The sequence below is a fragment of the Ciconia boyciana genome, chromosome 1 (genome assembly GCF_034638445.1).
Source record: "Ciconia boyciana chromosome 1, ASM3463844v1, whole genome shotgun sequence".
NCBI lineage: Eukaryota > Metazoa > Chordata > Aves > Ciconiiformes > Ciconiidae > Ciconia > Ciconia boyciana.
In genome coordinates, this window is record NC_132934.1 from 77,832,418 (window position 1) to 77,856,614 (window position 24,197).

The 24,197-nt window shown below is 39.1% G+C and overlaps 1 protein-coding gene across 1 annotated transcript in view; it reads right to left on the reverse strand.

Annotated features, from left to right (window-relative positions):
- Window positions 1–24,197, reverse strand: part of EFCAB6 (EF-hand calcium binding domain 6) — a 113,843-nt gene that overhangs the window by 48,707 nt on the left and 40,939 nt on the right. Inside the window, 3 exon segments of the mRNA XM_072884312.1 lie at window positions 4,783–4,954; window positions 15,003–15,163; window positions 23,906–24,023. Of these exon segments, the coding sequence (XP_072740413.1) occupies window positions 4,783–4,954; window positions 15,003–15,163; window positions 23,906–24,023 (451 nt within the window).

The following is a 24,197-nucleotide window of genomic DNA, read 5'->3' on the forward strand; positions in this document are numbered from 1 at the left end:
CGTTTTAAGCAAAAGCACCAAGTGACAGGCTAAGATTAAACTTCACCTGGAAAGTAAAAAGTGCCAGAAGAAATTATGTTAGCTCATTTAGCAGACTGGAAGAAAACTGTCATTTGTAGAATTTGCTGCTACCACTTTTCCCCACAAGCCTGCCACAACTACCTCCTGGACAAGAAATGCTGCAGAATGGACTCGGGCCCCTGAACCACATACAGCTGCAGCAAGGTGGAAGGCATGATTCCTTCTGCATTGCTGCTCTTCAAAGCAGATTTGGGGATCCATTTTAGGTAATCTATTTTGGCAGGGAACTTTCTGATCTTCCTACATTCCTCCTGTGTCCCCTTCTCTTTTTTTTGCAGACCCTCTACCTCTCTGCATCTAAGAGGCGCAGCAGGCCAGAGCAGCATCAGTCTCCCGTTGTGCCCCTCTTAACGTTACCTGGCAGTCGACTGTGGAGGGGTGTCTGGTTTTCTTCTACTTTTCTGACCTCCTGTTTCCCTGAAAAGTTGTAGTTGCAGTCCCTGCTGCTGCTGAGGGCTTTCTCCAAAACCTTTCGTTTCCTTCAGCTGCTTTGTAACTCCTGATTTGGGTGTATTTCTTTATAACTATCCTGCACAGCTCTGTCCTGACTTTCCAAGTGTTCCTACAGCGATTACTCTTGCCATTATATTTTAGTTAATTGTATAGATTAAAAGAAAAAAATCATTAAATAGCTGAACAGCATAAGGAGTGTTAAAAAAGTGAGAATAATTAGCAAATTATCATTCCTTTCTATGGATGTAAAGCTTCTGGATAAGCAAGCTCATTTTATGTTCTGTTGAACAAGTATTTACCATCAGATCAAATGCTTAATATTTGCGATAAGGAAATCTGGCCGCACAAATCCAATCAAAGCTGGCAAGAATCAGTCACAATAGTAATGTTGGTGACAACAGTCTCAACTATTAGCACTTTCATCTGGAGAAAAAAAAGTTATAAAACTCTGCCAAAACTGCATACAAGATTAAGTCATATTAAATTGCACGACTAGGTCATTGTCCTGTGCTGAATGGCTCACAAAAGGCATAGTTTCTAAGTCTTATTTAAAGGAAGAGGATTGATGACAACCTCACAGGAAGGAGATATTGTAATGCTTCACAAAAGTGAAGGCACACATACAAATTGTGGATGTTACCCCAGGACCCCTGACAGAGCTTCAGTTACCATCTTCCTGATTTTAAACTATATTAAAAATTAGACAAGTCCAAAGGTGCAAAAGCAGGGTCTGTCCCTACTTGCCCACTTCCTAGGAGAGCCAGGCCAGTGAAGCCAGAGGTACTATGTTACTCCTTGGTAAAGGAGGTGCAGTTTGGCATCCCCCCTTCACTAACCCACCTCACACCTTTGGTACTCCACAAGCAAGCAGCTAAAAGGTGTCCTTATGCTGTAAGCTGTAGAGAAAAACACAGAGAACCAAGAGTGTTGGTATAACCCTGAAAAGGTTAACTGGTGATTTTATGTCTGCATTTTTGGGTTATTCAGCATACCAAGATCAATTACCCTTCAGAGGAATAGAAGGGTGCATTCTGCCCACTCCCTTAATGCTGCTGTAACATAATGTTATACAAATAATCAGAGCTTATCCACTTCCAAGTTGGGCAGACATCTTTTGCCCACTTCTATGGCTTGGCCTGGAATAACAGATTAGAAAACAAGTATGCTTTTATGTTTACCACTACCACACTATGCTATTACTGTTTGAGTAACCTATTCCACCTCTGAGGACGAGCAACGCTGCCCAGCTGTATGCTAGCTGCCTGGCTGCTCTAAATGAAGCTGTAGGTCAGCGTAGCAGTTTCAAACGTGCCAATAAGGTGGGCAATGGCGTTGGCACATCTGCCCAGCTACAGAGTCAGGATCCAGTCAAAGAACAGCATACCACTGTAGATCACTTTAACCTCAGTGGCACCCCAAAATGCTTCACAACCTACCCACCTAAATGCACTTGGGACATGTATATTGCCTACACCATTTGCAACAACCTAATGTATCCAAACCATCTATATGCAGCTGGCAGATGTGATACAGAGAGTCCTGCATCCTTCCGAAGCAGCAATTGGAGGCCAGGGGAGATTACCCACATTGCTTGCAATGGTGCTAGACACCCGTTTCTAGATGTTATCTACCACTGAAACTCCACGAGCTCTGGGATGAAAAGCAGCTGTGCTCCCAGGGCAGGGATTGATGAACATCTTGGTAGAAGTGTCAGGGAAATTAAAGCAGGAAGAATGTGAAAACTCCCAGTTGGAATTCTACCTAGACGATGAGGTGGAAAAACCCTTTCTTTTGCAAAAGGTGCAGAGATCTCTGAAGACCACAAGTGATGGAGAATCAGTTTCAGTCTGCATTTCACCTGAAAACACACATGCCCAGGCAGTTCCCAGAGACATAAGGTAGTCTGTCACTTCAGTTCTGACGAGGAATCCCTTTTAATCATCCTTGTTCGCGCAGAGCTCTCGTCCTCATCCATTCCAGGGCAGGCTTATTGCACTCAGCACAAGGCAGGGCAGAACAGGACTACTGCAGGGAAGCATGCCCCTTTTGAATGATCATAATCAGCAGCAGCAGGGCAGAGTTCCTGGGCGGTATTCTAGCCAGGTGGACTCTGCTGAGCTTGCAGGGTCCAAGAACATCACAGTGCAGTGATGCATATACCTGGCTACAGGTACATGATGATTTTTTATCCTTTGTGCATTGCCAAAACTTGAGAAATACATCATCCATAGTGTAATAAAAGAACAATGAAATCACAAAGACTAACTGTTCAATAGCTTCTGGTGCTATACAAATATCTTAAATGTGAGTTGTACACAGACAGCCAACGCAGAAGAAAAAGCAGCAGGTAGAATGAGTTTGTTCTACCTAACAGTGACAAAACGCATTAGCTGCAGGCAACATATAAGCCTCTTAGGTATCACATTGTAGTGTAAATCACAGCAACCAAAGCCAATGTCCCAAAGGTATGTGCCACAGATGTCAGATCTGTATGGGAAGAAGGGTTGCAGCTTAACACATTCTTAATTAATAACAAGAAAATTTTAAGAAAAATGGAAAATATTTTATGTGTTTTCTCCTCCCCCTTTCCCTCCCCTTCATTTCAAAGCAATTTCACTTCCTGCACACAATTGCAGAAGGATATCCACCTGAGGGTAAGAAGATGTGTGGCTGAATGCAGCTACAGTGTTCATGGGGGAAGGCTCTATAGTAACAGCCTTCCTCCTGTCATATGATGTGGAGCACATACCTCATGGGTCCATGTCGAGAAGGAGAGAAAGGAAGGCAACAGCTTGTCACCCCCCTTACAGTCAGCACATTTGGCCCTGCAACAGTAGCTGGCGAAAACTTGTACCGTCGATGGTACACAGATGGGAAGATGATGTTTATTACAGAACCAGAGTAAAAACAGATTGGGACAAAGTTTCTCAAGGGACTATGCAGGCCATTTTCAAAGGTACAGTTCTGGTTTAACCCTTGCTGACTCTTACCTTACTTCAGTGCCTGGACAAAGGGTAGAGCATGCATTACTGTCATAACACTATTCAGCAGCAGCTCTTGCTTAAACCTAGGTAGACTATGGAAATATCACTGCCATCATGTCTCTTCTCCTGCCCAGTCTCAACTTTCAGCAAAGCATTTGCTCTGAAATGTGAAAAGAAAGAAATGTACAGGTGGGTACCATCAGCATCACAGCTACAATCCCAAATCCACGACCTCACAAGTCTGTCCAAAGCACAACATGCAGTCAGATAGACCATCAAGGCTGTGATGGGCCCTGGGAACACCACAGAAAACCTTACCTCAAAAAAGACACCTACAAAATTCAATTGGAAGTCTTGGCAAGTAAAAACTATACAATTTCAATACATTCGTATTATTGTGGATCCTCTCAGCACTAAGGTGCTGTACCCAGATCAGCTAACCCAGTATCAAAAGCCACCCAACATCAAATGATTACATTGGAAATTTACAACATGATCAAATCCACTGAATTCAAATAAGAGCTACAGAAAGGTTCTCCTCTCCTGTTGGGGACAAGTCTATGCCCTGAAATGCTACTAGACATCTGGATGAGATTTCTCTGACACAGTCACTGTGGGCTCCTTTGAAAGTAGAGCAAGAGTGAGCAAGGAAGAGAGCCGGGGAGCCCAGAGCGTGCTCCCTGGTCCCAGCATGATCACGAGCCACACTGCAGTCCAAGAGTGGTTCGGAGGAAGCTGAGGCTCAGAAATCTGAAAGATGGTATAAAATTAGCTAGGTCATTCTCCCTGAAGTGTCATGCTGTATCTGTTAAGAATCTTATTCTTCACCTACCTATATCCAGTTCCTACCAGCTACCACTGTGGAGTTGCAAAGAGGGCTTAAGGACTCTGAGTTAAGGCTTAGGTGATTCTTTAAGGTATGCCCGCTCACTTCACCTAAGAGGTGTGTTGTTGGTTGACATTAGACCTCCAAATCCCAACTGTGTCTTGCCAGTCCCAATTCATACATGATCTTTTTGACAACTGGGAGCAGTTGGAGCTTTCAAGGTGTAGTGCTGCTACACGATGACGACTTTATGTCTTTAAAGACAAGTTGAGATTCTTTCTCATATAATAACCTGCATGAGATCTGTTTAGCTCATCAGTAACTGAAACAGTCCTGGAGAATTTAACGCTATCTGTGTAAGCATGCACATTGCTCAGACAATAAGTATCTTTCTGGGAAGAGTACAGGAGAGAGAAAAATAGCTAACATTTTTCCTACCTTCCACAAGCCAGCTTTATTAATTTTCCCATGTGATTGCTTGTTGTAGGCAAAAAAGCTGTCTTTAGTAGTTTCTGCCTGTTGTATCACTGTGTCCTTCAGCCTTTTAATTACTTCATCAACAGTTCTATTCTGGGCGTATTTGTTAGCTTGATCTTCAATCTGCTTGATTCTAAAATTGAAAGATTGTGAAGACAAGTCGCTTATTTTTGTAGTTTCAAACATTTGATTCAGCAATAATGAACAAGACTGCTTTAATGACAAAGAAGACATAGACATGGAAGAATCTTCTTTGATGCAAAGCAAAATGATAGGTTGATCAAGTTAGAGCACACATTGATTCCAAGGCCTATATTGTGCAAATATTTCTTATGTATAGCTTGCTTTACAGAAAAGAAACAACAACAACAACAAAATTGACTAATACTGCTCCGAAGTATTTCTTCTACAAATTGAGATCCTAGACCTCCAAATCACAGGCTTAGTTTCTAATGAGCCCAAGTTTCTACATCAGCTAAGGATCCACCTTTATCCTTTAATACCTTCTCAGTTAACATGAGATGGCTAAGCTAATATGAAAGAAGTTAATGAAAGTCTTTCAATTGATTTTAGAAGGAAAAAATATCTCTTATGATGTCTTCTCTCTTCCTGGATCCCAAGTAAATCACTTCCATGCTTTTTCCCTTTGGAGGAATGGCCAGAATACCTTCCTTTCTCAGGCCTTATAAGGAAGTCTATAGATATGGACTATATAATCTTCTTGCTGAAATGCCACAACCTTCATCAATAAGCCATTAAAATAAATAACAATTAAATATTTAATAACTTTTAAAGACAGAAAAGAAATTAAATTAAAGGGTATGTAATGTGTCCTACTTGTACCTATTTTACATCCATTATGGATTTACTATAACCCATGAAAAGGAAAGTCAGAACAATTATTTTTGTTAAATTTTAGAGCATGTATTTCCATATAAGCAAAATGCAGAATATTCATCAGCCTTATTTTATAGATTTATTAAGTGTGTTTTATAGCATTCCCTAAACTTGAAGATAATCTCAACACTTTAACTCTTATTCTAAAAATATGCTGATGAAAAGAGTTTTACTTTGATCTGAGCAGCACACACAAGATTAACTCTAAGCCTCCCAAAAGGGATCAAAAGATGACAGTAACTGGTGACTCCCTCCTGAGGATCTCAGATGGACTCATCTGCTGAAGGCACCTGATCTTCTGAGATATCTGCTGTCTTGCCTGAATGCAAGAGGTTGCCAAAACATTACCAGCTTTACCTGCCCCATCCCACTGATTTTTGTATTCTCCTGCCTATCAGCATAGGCCTTGCCATGAAGGACCCTGAGAAAATGAAAAAGTAATTACAGGACAGGCGATGAAGGTAAACTCAAATGTTCTTTACACCCTTCCTCCTTATTGAAGTTCAAGACTGAGGCAAAGGCTGGATGTGTCCTGGAAATAAAGGAATGATTACTTGCAGGATGTCGTCTAAAAGACCATCTTCCCTGTCAGGGGCTTATTCACAAAAAGCTCTCTTTATCTACTAGCTTTATAACCTAGTAGGGAAGCCTTAGACTAGATTGAAGAAAGGAGCTGACATAAAAGCTCACAGGAAGGTATTAACCACAGCCACTTAGCTGAGGACCTAAAACTACTTGGAATAGGGTTATACATTACAGGGTCATAGGAAGAGACAAAACCAGACAGAATGGATCAAGCATGCTGGTTGTCAGTACATTAATATAAGAAATGTGGTATAAAGGAGGGGACCTGGAAGTCCTCATGGTTCTTGGAAGATCCTGAAATCTTACAGTTCAGTAAATTAAACCTTATTTAGAGTTCTACTGATAAAAACCTATGAGAACATGAGTACTACAATGTAGGATGCTCACTATACATCACCAACAGGGAAAACAGGATATGGATTTGAGGGTCTTGGAGATTTGGAGATTTTTTCTGAGGAAAAAAAAAAAAAAAAAGAGGCAAAATCATCCAGGGTAAAAAAAGCTGGTTGTAATTGGTTGGGTAATGATTACACCAGAACACAGGTTGTCCAGCAGATTATCAGAATGTGTCAGTGACATCCTGTTGATGCTGCAAAACCTAGTGAAGGGAAAGTCTTTCTAAATTTTATCCTAATTAACACAGAGAAACTGCTTGAAAAGGTGAAATGCAGCTTAGGTAGGAATGATGATGGAATGACAGAGTTTATGACACTTGTAAAAGGAAGGCAAGAGAATAGTGAAAAAAAGTAGATTTCTACCTTCTCAAGGAACTAAAGTCTCATGGGAAATGGGTCTAAAGGGAAAATAACTTAAGGAGAGCTGGCAGTGCATCAGTGAAACATGCCATCACAGTATAAGAGAGAAGCATGAGTATATATGACCAAAATCTGAAAGGCCACAACACAATGTGAGATTCAATACCAAAAATATCACGAGTAATGAGAACTCACTCTATAAATGCTTCAGTAATATAAAAGGGATCAAGAAAAAATTTGGCTTTCTATTCAACAGAGAAAGAAAACTACCAACAGATTGCATTAAGGGGATGAAGCACTTAAAGCTTCTTTTTGTATCCGTCTTTGATAAAGAGTCAAATATTAGCAGGCTGCTTGAACAATGAATACTAATAACAAATAAGGAAAAAATAAATTACAGAATATTGCTATGTATTCATATTGGTTCTTAAATAAATGGCTCAAATTGTCTCCCCAATTTATGCAGAAAAGCAAACACACTACCTAGCTTTAAAAAGAGAGAAGGCGAAGAACTGGAGAGTTACTGACATATTTCTAAGAAATCTATTCCTGCTTTCAGGCAGTAATTACAGAGTCACGAAGAGTTCAAAGCCTGTTAAGAGACACAAGAGCCACTAGGGATCCTTGAGATCTACCCTGATTTCAGGCAAGCTTATATTTTAAATTATACTCCCGTCCAACCAGCACCACTTTTACCTTGGTTCCCTAGGGAAATAAGAATAATGCAGTCAGCCTTTCCCTCCACATCTGTCAGCCTTTCCCCTGAATTTGGAGTCCATCTACCAATTTCAGTCAAACTTGAGAGGGGTAGGGGTCTCCAGATACAGTGGTTACAAGTTTTGTGAAATTGACAGTCATGAAAAGGAGAGAGACTCTTCATTCTCCTGGTTGGGAAGGCAGGGACATTATCTTTTTCATTGGTTAGCAGCTAGCCAAGCAACCAGCATATGTGCTTCTCTGGGCTAGCCACGTGCTGTCTCTTGCCCAGCTGCCAGCTTGAAGTACTCAATGAGAAGTATGTTCTTTTTCTGCCTTCAAGTAATAAGCCACAAGTACATTTACCGACTGTGTGAGACACTAAACCCTACTCCCTGCACATTTCCATCTCACTTGGGCTGGGTCTCAAAGTTCTTCATTCAGGCCTGACAAACCTAACCTAACTGTCTACTCTAATACATCAGTTCTGGGTGCCAGAATGCTTGCTGAAGGTATGGATAAAGCTCCAGATGGTGGCTCAGCAGAAGTTAGGGACAGAGATATTTATTAGTGAGGCCACTGATTTATCTTGAGTTTAGCGTACTGTGTCCTATTGACAGAACTGTATTCCATGTTGGTGAGTCATCTGCATTTTTTTTATCTTGCCAGCTCTCTGCTTTGACAGTCTTTCAGTAGAAGTGGCATTGGACCTCAGTAAAAATAACTTTGGGGAATTTCTGAAAGATCTTTTGACCTCAAGAACAGGAGGGACAAACTCAGCTTGCAGAAAACAAAACCAGGTTGATTTCTTGATTGAAGTACAGCTCATATTCTGCTTTGGGAACAATCTAGGAATGCATCTGCAGGAACACTCTGTTCCAAAAAATATTACATAGAAGGAGCCAGCCATAAGGTCTTAGATATTTCCTGGTATCTTGCAAAAGCAAATTAGGAAAGAATTTCAGAGACAGAGGCAGTCTGCTAAAAGTCCTGAGGATTAAGATGAAGGCCATTGTGGAACAGGATCTTTCACAGGTAGGGACACCTTAGGCACCCCAACCTGTTAAAGAACTTACAGGTGGAAAGATGTGGAAATATCAAGATTCCACCTGTTGCAGACCATTGGTCCAAAATCACCACTTTGGTAAAAAAGAGGCCAGGCTTGCTTTCCTAGAGACTTCATATAATATTTCTTTTCCATTACTGGTCACGAATTCTCGCTAGACAGAGCAGCAGACATTATGTGGCAAATGAGAGCCCCACATCACCCATTATATAACAAGGAAAGAGGTAAAATTAAGATTCATAAGGATGCTGAAGTTTCATTTTAGCAATTTCAGGAGGAGGGACAGAAGCCTTGAACTCCAGGCTAGAAGGCTTAGAAGGTGTTGGTACCAGAACTGACTTGGCCATGACAGAACATCACTGGGACAAGAGGAACTGAAGGGAAGATGTAAGCCACTGCTTAAACTTACAGAAGGAGCAACTCATCTGACATAGCTCCAAGACACTGGCCAATTCAGGAACCGAACATCCAAAGGTTCTGTTTTAAACTTGTCAGAATGCCTAAACTAACAGTTCTTGTCAACATCATAAATAAAAGGTCAGACTTGGTATGTTTGCAGCATGGTCCCAGCTTTCCGCACATGGGATTTACTCACTCCTGTGTGGGCCTGATGTAGTAAAATGACTCAAGCCATGTGCCCGAGAACTTGTCTCACGTGAACTGCTGGCAGGTAGCCAGGTAACACTTGCAAACAGTTGACATCCTCCCAATAGCTAGCGACTGACATCACTGTATAAGGCAGTTCAAAGGCCGCATAGCCAACAAGCACCTTGGCAAGAAGGTGAAGGAGATTGTGGTCTTTTAAAAAATATCCCAGAAGGCTTGTATCATCCCAAGACCTCTCTAGAGGAGACAGAAGGATGTCCCAGTGCCTGAGAGGCCTTCAGAAGATGGATAGCATGCTCCTCCTCTGCTTTGCCTTTCTACAGCAGAGCTTGGCAAAGAGCGATAAGTTAATTCTGGTGAGTGCAAACTGTCCTTTGGCAGGGTCCTTTTGCAGGCATTTGAATCCTCATATTGCCGATTCAAATGCCAAATATCCACTGCCAATTTCCCTATGTTCATGACAGAAATGTGAAGGTCCTGGTGGGCCTACAAACCATTTTGTGAGAGCTTTGCTGCAGGTTGCATTAAGAGTGGCACTGAAATTGGTATTCATGGTCAGAGCTTAGAGGTCATTGTTTATCCCTATGTATGTTTGGTGTCCCTGCAACATTTAGCCTCCTTTGAAAAGTGTGTGGAGATCCTGTGGCAAGACAACAGAACAGAGACAACAGAAATGGGCTTTTTGAGCCATAGGAATAAGCTGCCAGTTCTGACGTGTGAATGCACAGGCAAGGCAATCCCTAGAGCTGCTCTGAAGGAGATTCAGATGGGGACTGAAGAAACACAAAAAGGTCGGATCGTTGAAGAGGAAACAAAGAAGTCTGAGGAGAATCTGGGGCAAGACAGGGCATACTCCTGTCTTGAGACCTGTTGACAGAAATGTGAGCTTTGCATAGGGCATTCTGTTTCATGGAATACCAGCCTAAAAATGAGGGAAGATAGGCAGTGAGCATGCCTCCATGGACATATTAGAGTAAAGCATTATCTGGGTTCAAGTGAAAGGAAATACCTGTGTCCCGGGTCTGACCATACGTGTAGATTATCATGCCAATATAAGAAAAAAAAGTTTTTAAGAGAAGCTCATCCCATTACAAGGGAAAGTTTGTTGTTTCCCCCCTAGATTATGCAGGCATTTACATATATTCGAAAGTAAAAAGTGAGGAGAATCAATAGATCATACGTCTTTGTAACCTGGATGCCAATATCAATGATGCTGGTTCAGTTGGAGGCTGTAGCTATGGCCTGCAGTAGTCACAGCCATTAGATGTGACAGAGTTCCTGATCCTCTGAATGTTCAAATCCAGTTCCTGAATAATGAGCCACACTGATTCTACAAGGATCACAAGCTTACTCTTCAGACATTATCTAGAGGGCAAAACCCCAACTTTTGAATGATGCAGTGAGGTATAATCCTTGTGGACCCTGTAAAGTGTGCTCAACCATTTTTACCTGAATCCTAGAGTCTTTGATGAATGATCCATGTATGTTTGCTCTCCTGATGCAATGCTTTGAGTGTTGTACAATTTTGAATATCTCTCTGCAAAATGAGAGATCAGCCCAGGATAGTACTTACCATTAGAAAAATAGCATGTGTCCTCAGTCTATCTGAAAGTCTCCTTTCTATACATATTTTTTCTTTAAGTTAAATAGAAAATTGTCTGTAATAACAGTACCTTTTTGAAAGCTCTGTTTGCCTTTTTTCTTCTCTGTGTTGTTTTTCCTTTGATATATGTGAGCTGATACTATTTAAGTCACCAGAAAGAACAGCAACTTTTAAGTTATCCAAAAGCATCTTGTAAAAGATTCTATCAGAATAGTTATACTTGTATTTATAGCATAACCTGGATAAAATAAGAATTTAAAATAATTTGGGAGGTTGAGAACAACGCATAATACAAATGTCTTAAGGCAAAGATGATCAAAGTAACACGTTTCCTTTCCACATACAGTTAAGAGCATTATTCAGAAGGCTATCCTTGGGCACTGGAAACTAGCCTTCCCAGGCTCCTTCTGTAGCCTATAGAGAAAGCAGGGACCTAACTTAAACACTGTATAATTACCTGGAAGAACTCCATTGACTCTAGAAGGAGTCTAAGGACACAAGCCTCCCCTACCTACAGTTACCCTTTGTGAATACCCTGCGTAATTAGCACTTGAATTATACGGTGGACACTTGAAAGAAACTTGGCTCACCCGACACTGACCTGTCAAATTCAGCTGCATTGGTGGAAGAGGGAGCTAAGATCACACCCACTGCACAATTAAATCTGTCAGAAATCATGAATGAAAGCCCTTGTTTACCTTAACTTACTGCCTGGCATATGAATAGAAAATGAAATCACTAGCAGCCTAAGTTAATACTCCTGGATGTGAACCTTAGCAGCCCAGGAGCAGACACACTGTTTGTTCAGCCCCTTCTGTTATTCTGAGGCTAACTTCCAGCAAAGAGGTCGAGTTGGTAGTTCCCTGGGCCTGTCAAATTATCCTCTTAAATCACTGCCGTATAAATTAGCAGAGCTCATGAATCAGAGCCCTTGTCACCACTGTGTCGCTGCTTCACTGAGCTGTTCAGCCTTCCAGGATTTCATTCATGTTCATAAAGCTTTGGGGCATTCCTGGATGAAAGCAGAAGGCTCCTGTCCTTGTGCTGGGGACACATGGCATTCTCTGCATTCCACTTATCCCAAGTGCCTGTTCTGTTTACAATGACACTAAAAAAATACCTGTGGTAAAAACCACTTGTAACTTAACATATCAAGTGCCTCAATGCCTTCCTTCCAGGGAAAAAAAAAAGAAATCAAAGCTTTCATTTCTTTTGAGAAATCTAATCCATACCATATACACTGCAGGGTAGAAAGTGTTAGAGGGGTGAGAAGGAGGGGAAAGAGTCTCCATTTTCTGGTATTTGTGAAGCCATGCTCAGCTAAAACAAGTGTAGCCTTCACAGAGAAAATGGCTGTGAACACTACAGAGCAACATCTGCTTTGTGAGTGTAATCCATAAAAGGCTTCCAAATGCCATTAAAAATTGTTCCCTCTTTTCCCCAGTCTGAATGTCATCTCACAGGAAGCCATCTGGGACAAGCATGCCAGCTATTCTGCTGCAGCGATAGCAGTATTGTCCTCAAGTGCCTCAGGATGAGTCACATTGATGCAAAAGTCCAATTATAGTAGAAGCCCCCCAAAGCAGAAGTATCATTTCAAATAAATAAGACTGATGTAGCTGAACCACTGGAATTCAGAATGTAATTCAGTCACTTCATCACCTTTTACTCAAAAACCCTGCATCCCTTAAAGCAGCCGTGCTAAATCCCCAATCTGGTTATGACATTCCCAGCACAGATGTGATAGTCTTAAGCCCAGTGTGTATGCATTTAGAGGAGTCAATTACTTTTTTTTTTTTCTTATTATTTTAAAATACAGCCTTTTTAAACCTGGCATTTCTTACCACTTTAGAGCAGCGAATGAACAGTGCCATCCACTGTTTCTCTGCACAATCCACAACATTTTCCTAGGATAGTCTTAAATAAGATTTAACATAAAAATTAATGCCACATTTGAAACAAAGAAATATAGATTGGTAAAAAGAGGCAAGTCAAAACATATTTTTAAGGAGTCAGGCTAAATCATAGAATGACAACTCTAAAAGTAGATGACAACAAAATATCTTCTCACCTGTGGATGAGCCATTGTAACTTAATTAGCTGTATTGTTAATCATTTACTCTAAAACCAAACACTTCTCCAATCAAGTAGGCCATCTATTGAATCATTGAGTATAAATTATCTCTTCATCTTATTATAAGAATTACATTTCTTCTCAGTGTGGTCATCAACTCTCTAGAACATGACCCTGATGAATGATACTGCTAAGAACAGGTGCCTTTAGAAATGTTTACTACAGAAGCATTAATAATATGGTGTGAATGAGACCCTGTTTTCATGGACTGAAGATGGCCTATGCAAGACTATATGTCCCTGAATGTCTTTAACAATGGAATCCAAACCTTGTCTTTTAGATGTATATTTCAGATGCTATTCCTATAAAAAGGTTCCAAACTCATCCCATCTATGGTGTTGCACATCTTGCTTTGCTAAACACAGATACTTGCACTTTTCAACAATGCCACAGTTCAATAATGCAAATGTGCAAATGTGTTCAATGTTCACCATAACAGAAGTCCTAAAAGGATTACACCCACTTCTTCCTGTGCTTGGCTAGAACACAACCTCAGTGTTCAGCATTTCACTAAACTGATCTCACAAGGCTTATCTTGCAGACTTTTAAAACAAAAGCAAAACAGCCATTGACCACAATGATGAATGAATTAAACCTTAACAGTTTGCCTCTCATTGCTTTACTCTATATTATTTTCTTATAAGGAATGTTTAGAATTTCAAGTAAAGACCACTTTCCAATTCAAAGTGGCTGTAATTCCTGACTTTTCTTATAGTACAGCTCTCTCATTGACACAAATAATGGCAGAAACATTATTTAGAAAATTGTATAACTGCTGAGTCCCAGGTAATTCAAAGGATAATTACTTGTTCTTGATCAATGACCACTGATTATATACTACAAAACACAGAGCTATAAAACTGACAGATGATGAAAGCATATAGTTATAACACACTGTGCTGGGAACATGACTTTTATGAACCCAATGCATAGCACCCAAAGTTTTCTCTAAGACATTTATAGAAAGGAAAATGCATACAGTAGAATTGGTTTTACTGATCACGCTCATGCTCATTCATATTTCAGGATCAAAGATTATTTTCCAAAAGCCATTTCCTATTGATGCTGTTGTGTTTGCTCCTCACACACAATGATCAGCAGGACATTGGGTTGTAAGGGTCAGACTGGAACTTATTTCTTTGATTTTCCTATTATGTTTTCAAAGGTAGGAAAGAATTCCACATCTTTCTGAAAGTCACTGGCTGTAAGCAGAGAAAACTAGAGCTCCTGAGAGAGTAGATTAGACCCAATTATAACCTGACTGAAATGTTATTGCAATAAAATGCCTAATAAAATTCCCTCTTCTTTGGACATAGATATTTTGACCCCATGCTCCCCATGCTTGTAGCTCTTTTGACTCCCCACTTTGGCGAGCCTGCTCATATTGAAAATGAGATTTCATGTTGACAATATTAAATTTCAATTCCTTGTTCTTTACAACAACAATCTACTGAGGAAAGACATAACATTAATTTAATTAATTCTGTATAACATTGTGTTTGGAAATACTAAATAATGTTTGGTAACATCTTCGATCTCCAGCACATCAGTTGTTCCTTTGTAGAAAAGGCTTGGCTCACCTTTGAAATGCTGAAATAATGTCAAACTCACAAGAGTTTCCAACATGGAATTGTTATGAAAATAAATAAGGGATTTACAAGCTGATCACATGACGAGTGGGGCATCTCTTCCACCGACCTTTTCTTTTCTACGTGCTTAAGGCAAACCAAAATACTTAATGCCTCCGGCTATAGCTGTCATATTAAAAGACAGGAAGAAAGATATGATAAGAAAATAAATTACATTAAAACTGTTACAACTCACACATCATCAACTTACTTCATAAATTGTTGATCTGACAAAGAGGGACAACACAGCTGTAGGACTTTTCTTAGATGACTTCTGTTAATAGTGCCAGTACACTTAGGATCATAGGACTGAAAAGCCTTACGAAAATCTTTCCAATTTTCTGTGATTTTATCTGAAAGGATCTCCTCCACCTAACAATTGAATGAATTAGTAATGCAGGAAAGAAAAAAAAAGCGTCCCCGAGGTTAAACTATGATAGCGTTACCACAGGAAAAAATGTACTAAAATGACAAATCTAATGCTGGAAGACCAACACTTACTGAAAATGAACCATGTTATCACTTACAGTATTACAAGCTAGAACAAGAAGAGCGGGCTTCTTTATTTGGTTTGTTCCATTAAGCTATTCATGAACCATCTAATTTGAAACAAATTTATGTTCAACTAAAACAATTTTAGTGTACTAATTTGAAAGCATGATGCAACTTCAGGCACAAAATCTACCCTTGAAAATGTTTGTTCTGAAAAGTGACTGCAAGAAAGCGTATACCTCACTTCATAGATCTGCTTCTTTAAGTGACTGAAGAGGCATGTCTACTGACTGATAACAACACAGAGCTTTTACTGTTGTTTCTCCCTTCAGTCCTGTAAAACAAAATCCACTAGGACTGAATGAATTGCAAGTGGCACTCAACTTAGGGCATAATTTGAAGCCAATGGCTTGCACAGGGGAGAATGACAAAATCTGGTTTACTGAACCTGCTTTAGGATCTGTCTGTAGCACTGGCAGTTAGAATAAAGTGGTTTTCACTTGTAAATTGAGTACATTAAAAGCAGAAGATTCTGAGAAGAAACAAACACAGGATCACATTTTGACAGAAAATCTCAGCATAATTGCAGATCTGACCAAGCACTGTACTATGCAAAATTTCATGTGAAAGGAAGGAGGTGGAGATGCCCCTTGGGTTGTCTTAGCTGGCTGGGGGGGCTAGATTGGTTCCAGGTCCCGGTTCTGCCCATTGCTGTTTTTAAGATTCCTCTGACCAAATAATTTCTGAGAAATTATAAAAATGAAGAGATTCCTTGAAAAAGTTGTCATTTGTACAACTGTAATCCTCTTTCATTTGTACAACCTGTAACCTGCCTTTTCTACAGGATGAGCCACATTGATGGAGCTGGCATCACCACTCAGGACACAAAACAAAGGGATTCCCAGACACTCAGGCTTCCTTGCAGCTGCTTTTCATCAAGATCTGTATACAAACCCAGGCACAGACTCCAGAACAGACCTACTCCTCAGGGCAGAATCACTCTCAAAGTGTGAAACCATGGCCACCAGCGTCATGTGTGGCTACCGTGTCATCCCTGGTGGTATTTCATCCCAAGGTGACAATGGTCTGTGATGTTTAACATTTCCTTTACCTGCCTTCTCTCATGCTAGCATTTACTTCATTTGGGACACTTATTTAAAATGACAAAAACGTGTAGTTATCTGTCTACATCTCTAATATGAGCCTAACCAGCTTAATCTGTAAATCCCACTTGGTGTGCACATCAGTTGTGCATGTAGACACTGTCAGCATTTGCATTTTCCCCAGCATGCTAATTTTACAACTACTAAAGTTTGCCCCAGAATTTCAGCCAGACCCTTATTCTACTCAAAACCAGGTGGAAGGGACTTGAGCTGCTGCATCAAATGTTGCTATTGTTGGAGCCATCAGAGTGGAAAGCAGCCTGTTTCAGCTCCTAACATCAAAGCGTTTCAAAGCAATGCACACCATTCAAGGCTGTTCAATGGGACCTTCTTTTTGTGCGTCTAGTATCTCTCTTGACATTACTGCTCTCCTTCGATATGTCTCAAAAACACTATCCAGACTACCTAAGACAAAGCTAAATATGGAGTTAGTCAGTTGACATACTAATGCAAACCTAAAAGAGATTTGATATTGAAAATTATGAAAAATTATGAACATCTTAGTATTAGGAAGTAGATTTGCAAACTGTGGCTTAGGTTGTTTCTTAGAATAATTTGGTAAGCAAAAAAATATTGACTTATTTCTGTCAAAGGAAATGGACATATTGCACAGAAATATTGACTGTGGGTTTCAGGATATAACCTCTCTGTACCTTCAGTGAATGGTTCTAAAGGAAAACATTACAAGATGACTGCAAATTCAGAAGGTGTCAAAGCTGTACCCAGGAAAATATGGAATGTCTGTGTAGTATTAGCATATATTTTGAACCAATGTATATTATAAAGAATAATAGATAAAACAAGAAACAGCAAAATATCAGCAAAACAGATCTGACAACCGAAAGCTACGAAGTACTACTGCTGTTCCTCCTCTGCTGTACACACATGCGTGAGCTAGTGGTTCTGCTGGAGTTTTCAAAAACCTCCAGTAGCTATGAGATGGCTTTCCAATTGATGGTTCAGAAAGAAGAGTCTAGAAGTGCTGATTATGATTATTCCATTGCTGGAAAGAATGTGAACATACTAACTTAGATAAAAACTGTATGCAGAGCATAACGTTTTACCAAAACACAATCCAGCATTTTGCCCCAGCCATTATAAAAGAGCTTATGATTAGAGAGTTAAAAGTAAACACTTACTAATGATTCTTTTTCTTTAAACAAGTCTAAAAATTCTGGTAGTCAAGGTATTCAGTCTGTCCTGGATCAATTATCTCAATTAACTCCTGGAAGTCTTTATCTTTCATTTGAAATACCAAGTTACGTAAAACATGACAAAGGTAATTTCTTGTGATCTTTCGATCTCATTTCTAAGACAAAAAAAGAAAGCATGCATAAAACAGAGTGAACATTTACTAAAGCAATGCTGATTCCAACATGCCATTCTACACTGCTAGATCATCTTGGCCTACAATAACTGAGAGCTCTGTAGCTGTTTCAATAGCCTGTGTATACAGAATCTAGTACTTTTATTCCAGTTCCCAGTGAACACACAACTGCAATATTTACTGGATGGAAGACTAAAACTATGGGAGTGAAGCTACAATGACCTTTCCATTACCTTGGGATAGATCATTTAGTTTGCTGGTAAACTGTGCCACAAGTGAATGGATATGTGAACTTGCTTTGCACAGACCAGCTCACATTCAGGTCAGTTTATCAACTGCATTTCATTCTTTACCTGGTGTGGAATCAATGTTCACACAAAGTTGTGTCTGACTGAACAGTTGCCGGATCTGAGTGAACTTGACTCAGTTGAGTCGAGTCTAAGTTGCTGTTATCATGTACTCCCAACCATTACCTTAAGTCCATGCAAAGGTCCATCAAGTGATGTCTATCATTAGATCCTAATATAGCTCTCAATGTATTCATAGACAGCACATGAGGCTACATTTATCAGTGCTCACTGATCTATGGCAGGATTTTCTTCATGATTAGCTTCAGACCCACAAGCAAAAACTCAACTAAATATTTTATGTTTGAGCACAGCTTTTTCTAGGGCTGCAGTTTTCAAATGTGGTCCATGGCCATGACTGTCCATAAGACCAGAGTAAATGCTGTGTAAAAGCTTGGGTCATTACAGAGATTTCAGTTAAAGATGCAATTGTAAGTACATGGTGAGTCTTGAGAAATTCTGACTGTTGACAGTGGTGAGTTAATCCAAAACATTTGAGACCTACTGTCCTTGGACTTCCTCTTCCTTTTTTCATGCTTTCTTTGCATGTTAGTATGCATCCTTTAAATCAGCTATACTGCTGGGCTGGGTCTATTGGCATTCTTGACCTGGTTAATGAGGGTGAATCAACTCTCAGGGAGAAACTTTATCCGGGGCCTGATGTCCTGTCACATTGTCATTCCAATGGATACTCATTTGGACTGTAAGGTAATAGGCAATGGATGTGTTCATGCAACAGAATCAGGATATTTTTATTTTGCTACACTTAAGGCATAGTTTTTCCCTCAGTTCCCATGGCAAGTAATATCCATAATTTATGTAGGAGAGTTTTAAATATGGGTTTATACCAACTCTTTTCTATGACTGTCTATTGCATTTTATAATTTTAAATTTGTTCCTGAACTTTTACTTTTTTTTTAATTGTTTCTTTATTTTCTCTAAAGAAACCTGAGGAAAGATAATGGGGGGAAAGAAGAAGAAAGAGTAGAATAAAGGCTTTGGAACAATAACAGAAAAATTAGGAGTAAACAGTTCCTTCAGTGATTCAGTTTTCCTGGCTAAGCACTAGACAAATATCTTTCTGTTCATAAAATTCACCCTAAGAAAATTCTGTTTCCCTTTAGTCCCCCACAGAGATCCAGGGTGGCAGTAATAATATAGAGGATGAGCAATTATTTACTTCATCAGTTGGTCTGGGAAATACTTTAAAGTTTTGCAATCAAAAGATAATGGCCTTGTGAAACTACTATCTGGTATTTGAATTTTCTTTAGAGACTGTTGTCACTGCATTAAATCATATGGAAGCAAAACCTGATAATATACCTACCTCCCCCAGTAAATAAGTTAGAGAATCTGGTACTGAAGCTACAAAGATAGCTTGTACTTCACAAGAAACAATTGTGCAGAATGACTAGGTCTTACCCATGAAGATGAAATATCTGTTACAATAAAAATAAATTACATTTTGTTCAAACCTTAGATAATATGGGAGAGTTAAGATATACTACATCAGGATTTATTTAGCAGATTGCATTTGCTTATTTGGCCACCTTGCAAGTTTAGTTTTATTTGTTCAAAAGGATTTAATTTTATTGCCCAGATCATTATCTAAGTCAGTCCAGCATCAGTGATGTGACTGGGGATGTACTGGTCTATTCCAACAAAAAAATCATGATGTTATGTATAAATAGAAACCATTCTTATATGTATTTCTTTCACTGTGGGAGCCTCTAGATGCTGGGGATTAAATAGTTCTTTCTTCAACCTGTCTTTCCACCATCTCAAATACCTCTGCCTTTGTTAACAATTTCATTCGGTACTGCTCCATTTCAGTAAATGAATTAAAATCATGTAGTAAAATGCCTTACTGAATCATGGCCTGAATGCTGTAGGCGTTATTATTATCTACTGCAATGTATGAAACTGATTTCTTTTCCTATAAAATGTTAGGTGAGTTCTTTCTTTTTGTCGTCATATATATATGTATATTGATGAAATACTGCAGAGCTAAAAAGAACAGTTTTTATGTAATTATATTAGAAAGGCATTGTGATATATCATCTATATAAAACCATCTAATAAAAAATGCCAATACTACTTCTGAAGATATGCCCAGTGCTCCTTTTGCTTGTGTCAACCAGACTGAGAGCTTTAATTTTTTCAGTCTATTATTTGCTCTTTCAATTCAGAAATAGAGTCTACAATTTAAGAAGTGCAATATGTAGCAAATCAAAGTAATAAAAAAATCCAGCCTGTCCACTAAAGGGTTGATCACACAATCCGCTGCATGGGACATACATATCATGACATTCCATCAAAACTGACATAGTTCTGTATATCACGAGGGCCATAGAGCTGGTAAGGATAGACAGTTCTTTATCAAAAGCTCATATTCCAGAACTAAACATGAAAAGGTAGTCCAAAGTCTAGAAAAAGTCAGATGAAGTTACTTTCGAAACTGGAGTGAACTATGCAACAGTAGGCTCAACATTGTCAGTGTCACATAAGTTACAGCCTACCTGTCAGGTGACAAACTGCAAACGTAAACCTTTTACAAATACATGATAGCACTCTCTGTTTATATTATATAATGTGAGCTTATAATAATTACTGCACAGTTCTGATTCTCATTACCTTTACCTATTCTACTGATTTTATCCCTTCATCAAAAGAGATTTGCCTTGCCTGTAATTTCTCCTGTGTGCACAGGGACGGTGGGGATGTATATTCATTGCTAGGTGGTATATTTGGATGTACACACTTATGACACCTCTCTTCTTTTCCAAAATGCTGTATCTCAGATTAAGCTGTAGCCTTACCCTGCACATATTAATGCCTATCTTTAATTTAAATCTCAGTCACAACCAATTGGTGTCCTTTAGCCTGTAATGTTAAATAGCTATTCATGTTCTGTAGTATTTTATAGTATTTTATATCTTCTGTATAATATTAAAACCATTAACTATGTTCCCTTAAACCTTTTACAACACTGGGAACACTCTGAAGTTTACCTGATGCCAGGTTTCAGCACAGGACAGAAAACATTTTATTTTCTCTCACGAATCTGATGCATTTAAGTAAGAACCTGAGTTAGGAGACTTTCCAATACTACTTGAATTCCTTGCCCTCAGATGAACAATCTCTTTTTAAAAAAGACTAAAATAAAAACAATTAAATAATGCAGGTAAAAAATTACAACTTGATACTGCAAATCTAAATTTCTAAATTTGCAGGAGATGCAACAATATGACTCTGGAAGAACTATGATGTCACATCTTCAAGTGACACAAATGTCAATGCTTTAGGTGACTGGGACACCACATGTGATCAAGAACAACAATTATCAAACAATGCACTCCATAGAATGGAACGTATAAAAATAAGGATCTATAGCAATAATAACTTTTAATTTTAAAAAGCTCAACTAATTTATACTGAATATTTATACTGAATAAAATTATTTTTAATACCTTTTTGTTTCTGTGTTTCAAAATATATGGAGAAATGTTTCTGAAAACATTCTACGAGGCTAGAGAAGTTGTTTTATTATTAATTCCTTGGTGTTGAAACACTTGTATAACTATTTTTTTCTAGGATCCAAGTTTTAAAGTAAAGCACAAAATATTGCAAGACTCACAAAAGAACATCAAAGGGTGCTTCACTCATCCTTTTATAAAACATCAACCAACATTTTAAAGTCAAATTTGTAGTATAGTTACAGGGAACATTGTATTTCTAGCTTGCACATTAGAAAGCACTGCTAGTAGGTTGGGATTTTGTTTTCAGAATATGGATTAACAGATAGGGACCAGTAGCATTTTAGACTCCAACACGTCAAGAACAATTCAGGAAAAAAGTCAGCTGGAAGGAAAAGGGAGCAGGCAGTTGCTTGTGTGCTGGGCAGTGATGTGATGAAGAATCAGAAGCATGCTGCATGAACCTATTAAAAACTTTTAGATAAGAACATTAATGTATTTTAGTCCTGGAACACAAGACATTCAAGTTCAAATCTATTTCTATCTCCTGAAAACAAAGAGCAAGAAACTTACTTCTGTTAACTCTAAGAAATGAGGAAATGTCTTTACTTGGTTTACATGGGTTTTTCATAATAGCAGAAAACCCACTCACACAGTTGCATAAATACTTAGGAATGTTACAAATTCACACGTTTAGACATTAATAATGAGTTCACTGGTGAGATCACTGCTCTGTTGAACTATCTCAGACAGCAGCTGAGCAGGAGAGTAGTATTTGCTAAATGTTACTATGCAGACCCTAGTGTGAAAAGAAAATATGACATCCAAGACGACATTTCTTGTGTTGATCACATGAGACTGAACAATTGTCATAGTATTCCTTCTACATTAAGTGTCAAAGCCAGTAGGTGTTGCATTTCAGTTTGTCAATAAGGAAAGCTTTTCTGGGAGCTACCACACTTGATGATAGACTGTGGTAGGCAACGAGAGGAGGCGATCCACTTGGGCCCAGAGGCCGCCCTGAGCAGAAGGGTGAGTGGGGAGTGGGAATGCGGAGCCAGGTTTGGAGGTGAACCCTGCATATTCAGGATATAATGCCCAACAGTGAGATAACCAATGGTACCAGTCAACATAGGGATGTCAACAGCTGCAAATTAACACATCTGGATCCCTCTCTTGGAAGTAGCAACTAACAGGGCTGTCCAGGACTCTGGCAGAGGCAAAATGGCCTCGGGCAGTCTGCTGCCCGAGGCAACAGTATACCTTAGTTATGCCCAGGGGCATGCCATTTTGACTAAGAAATGAGAACAGTACAGATGCAAATGGCAGATATCAAACAAGTGTGACAGATAACAGAAACCTTCAAATGGAATTGTAGATAATAACCCATTCTCAAGTAGGTCTGTTTCTAATGAGGTCTTGCAGGGGCTGATTTTTAGCCCTGTGCTAATCATCCTTTTTATGCACACACGTACATTTACGTGTGTCTGTGTGTGCGTGTGTGTATAAACAGAGTAAACACAGCTCTCTCTCTGTATAGATATTTATATACATATATACATCCACATGTGTACAAATAACCTGAAAAAAACCCCCAAACTTTAAAACATCAGATGACCATAGATAACTGAAAGACAAATGCAATGGTAAAATGACGAAGACAACAAACCACTGACACAGCACGACTGGGAAGAATAAGCACAAGCAAAGAATAAGCTTTCTAGTAAAGTCCTACATTGAGAAATGGAGAAAATATGCCAGAATAGAAGCGGAATCTTAATTATAAGCAGCAGTTACTCTTAAAGATTTGCAGGTCATAATATATAATCAAAGCATAAATAAGTTGCCAGTATGATGTTAGGCATAAGGGACTCAGGCAATCCTTGGATATAGAAACAGGGGAACACTTAGCAGCATCTGGAAAGTTATATTATTTATTTTTCTGGCACCAGTGAAACTTCTATGAAAGCACCAATTCTCATTTCTGTCATAACATTTCATGAAATATACAGAAAAACTAGCAAGAGTTCAAAGGCAGCCACAGGGATGATTAAAGAACTGGCCAACATGACTTCCGTGAAATTGTAGGAGGTCAATAATTTTTGCTTATCAGAGAGGTTGTTACACATTATTTAGTCCCCGGTTGCACATATCTATGTTAAAGTAACTTGAAAAACAGACTCTGCGTGCTGCTGTAACAGAAAACAAAGACTAGCAACCACTAGATTACTTTGAAGCAAATACGAGACACAAATGTTTAGCTCTAAGAGTAATTAACCAAGGCAACACCTAAAAATAATTGCTCTTACTTCATCAAGCATGAGGAATGCCTGCTTTAAAGACGGATAAGCGTCTTGGATGTATCTGCGCAGCTTCTGAAGAACAGTGTCACTGGAGAAAGCTTCATCTCCTCTAGCTGGATTTACTCTGGGAAAAAGACAGTGTTTGCAATGTTTTCTTGTCTCACCCTCTTTTGCTCACTATGTTCTTCTAAGAATAAATCACATCATTAAGACTTGGGGTTTGATAGGATTCAAAATAAGAGTGCACTTAGAGAAAGCACTGCAAAAAGATTTTTTTAACTTAATTTAATCAAGGGTG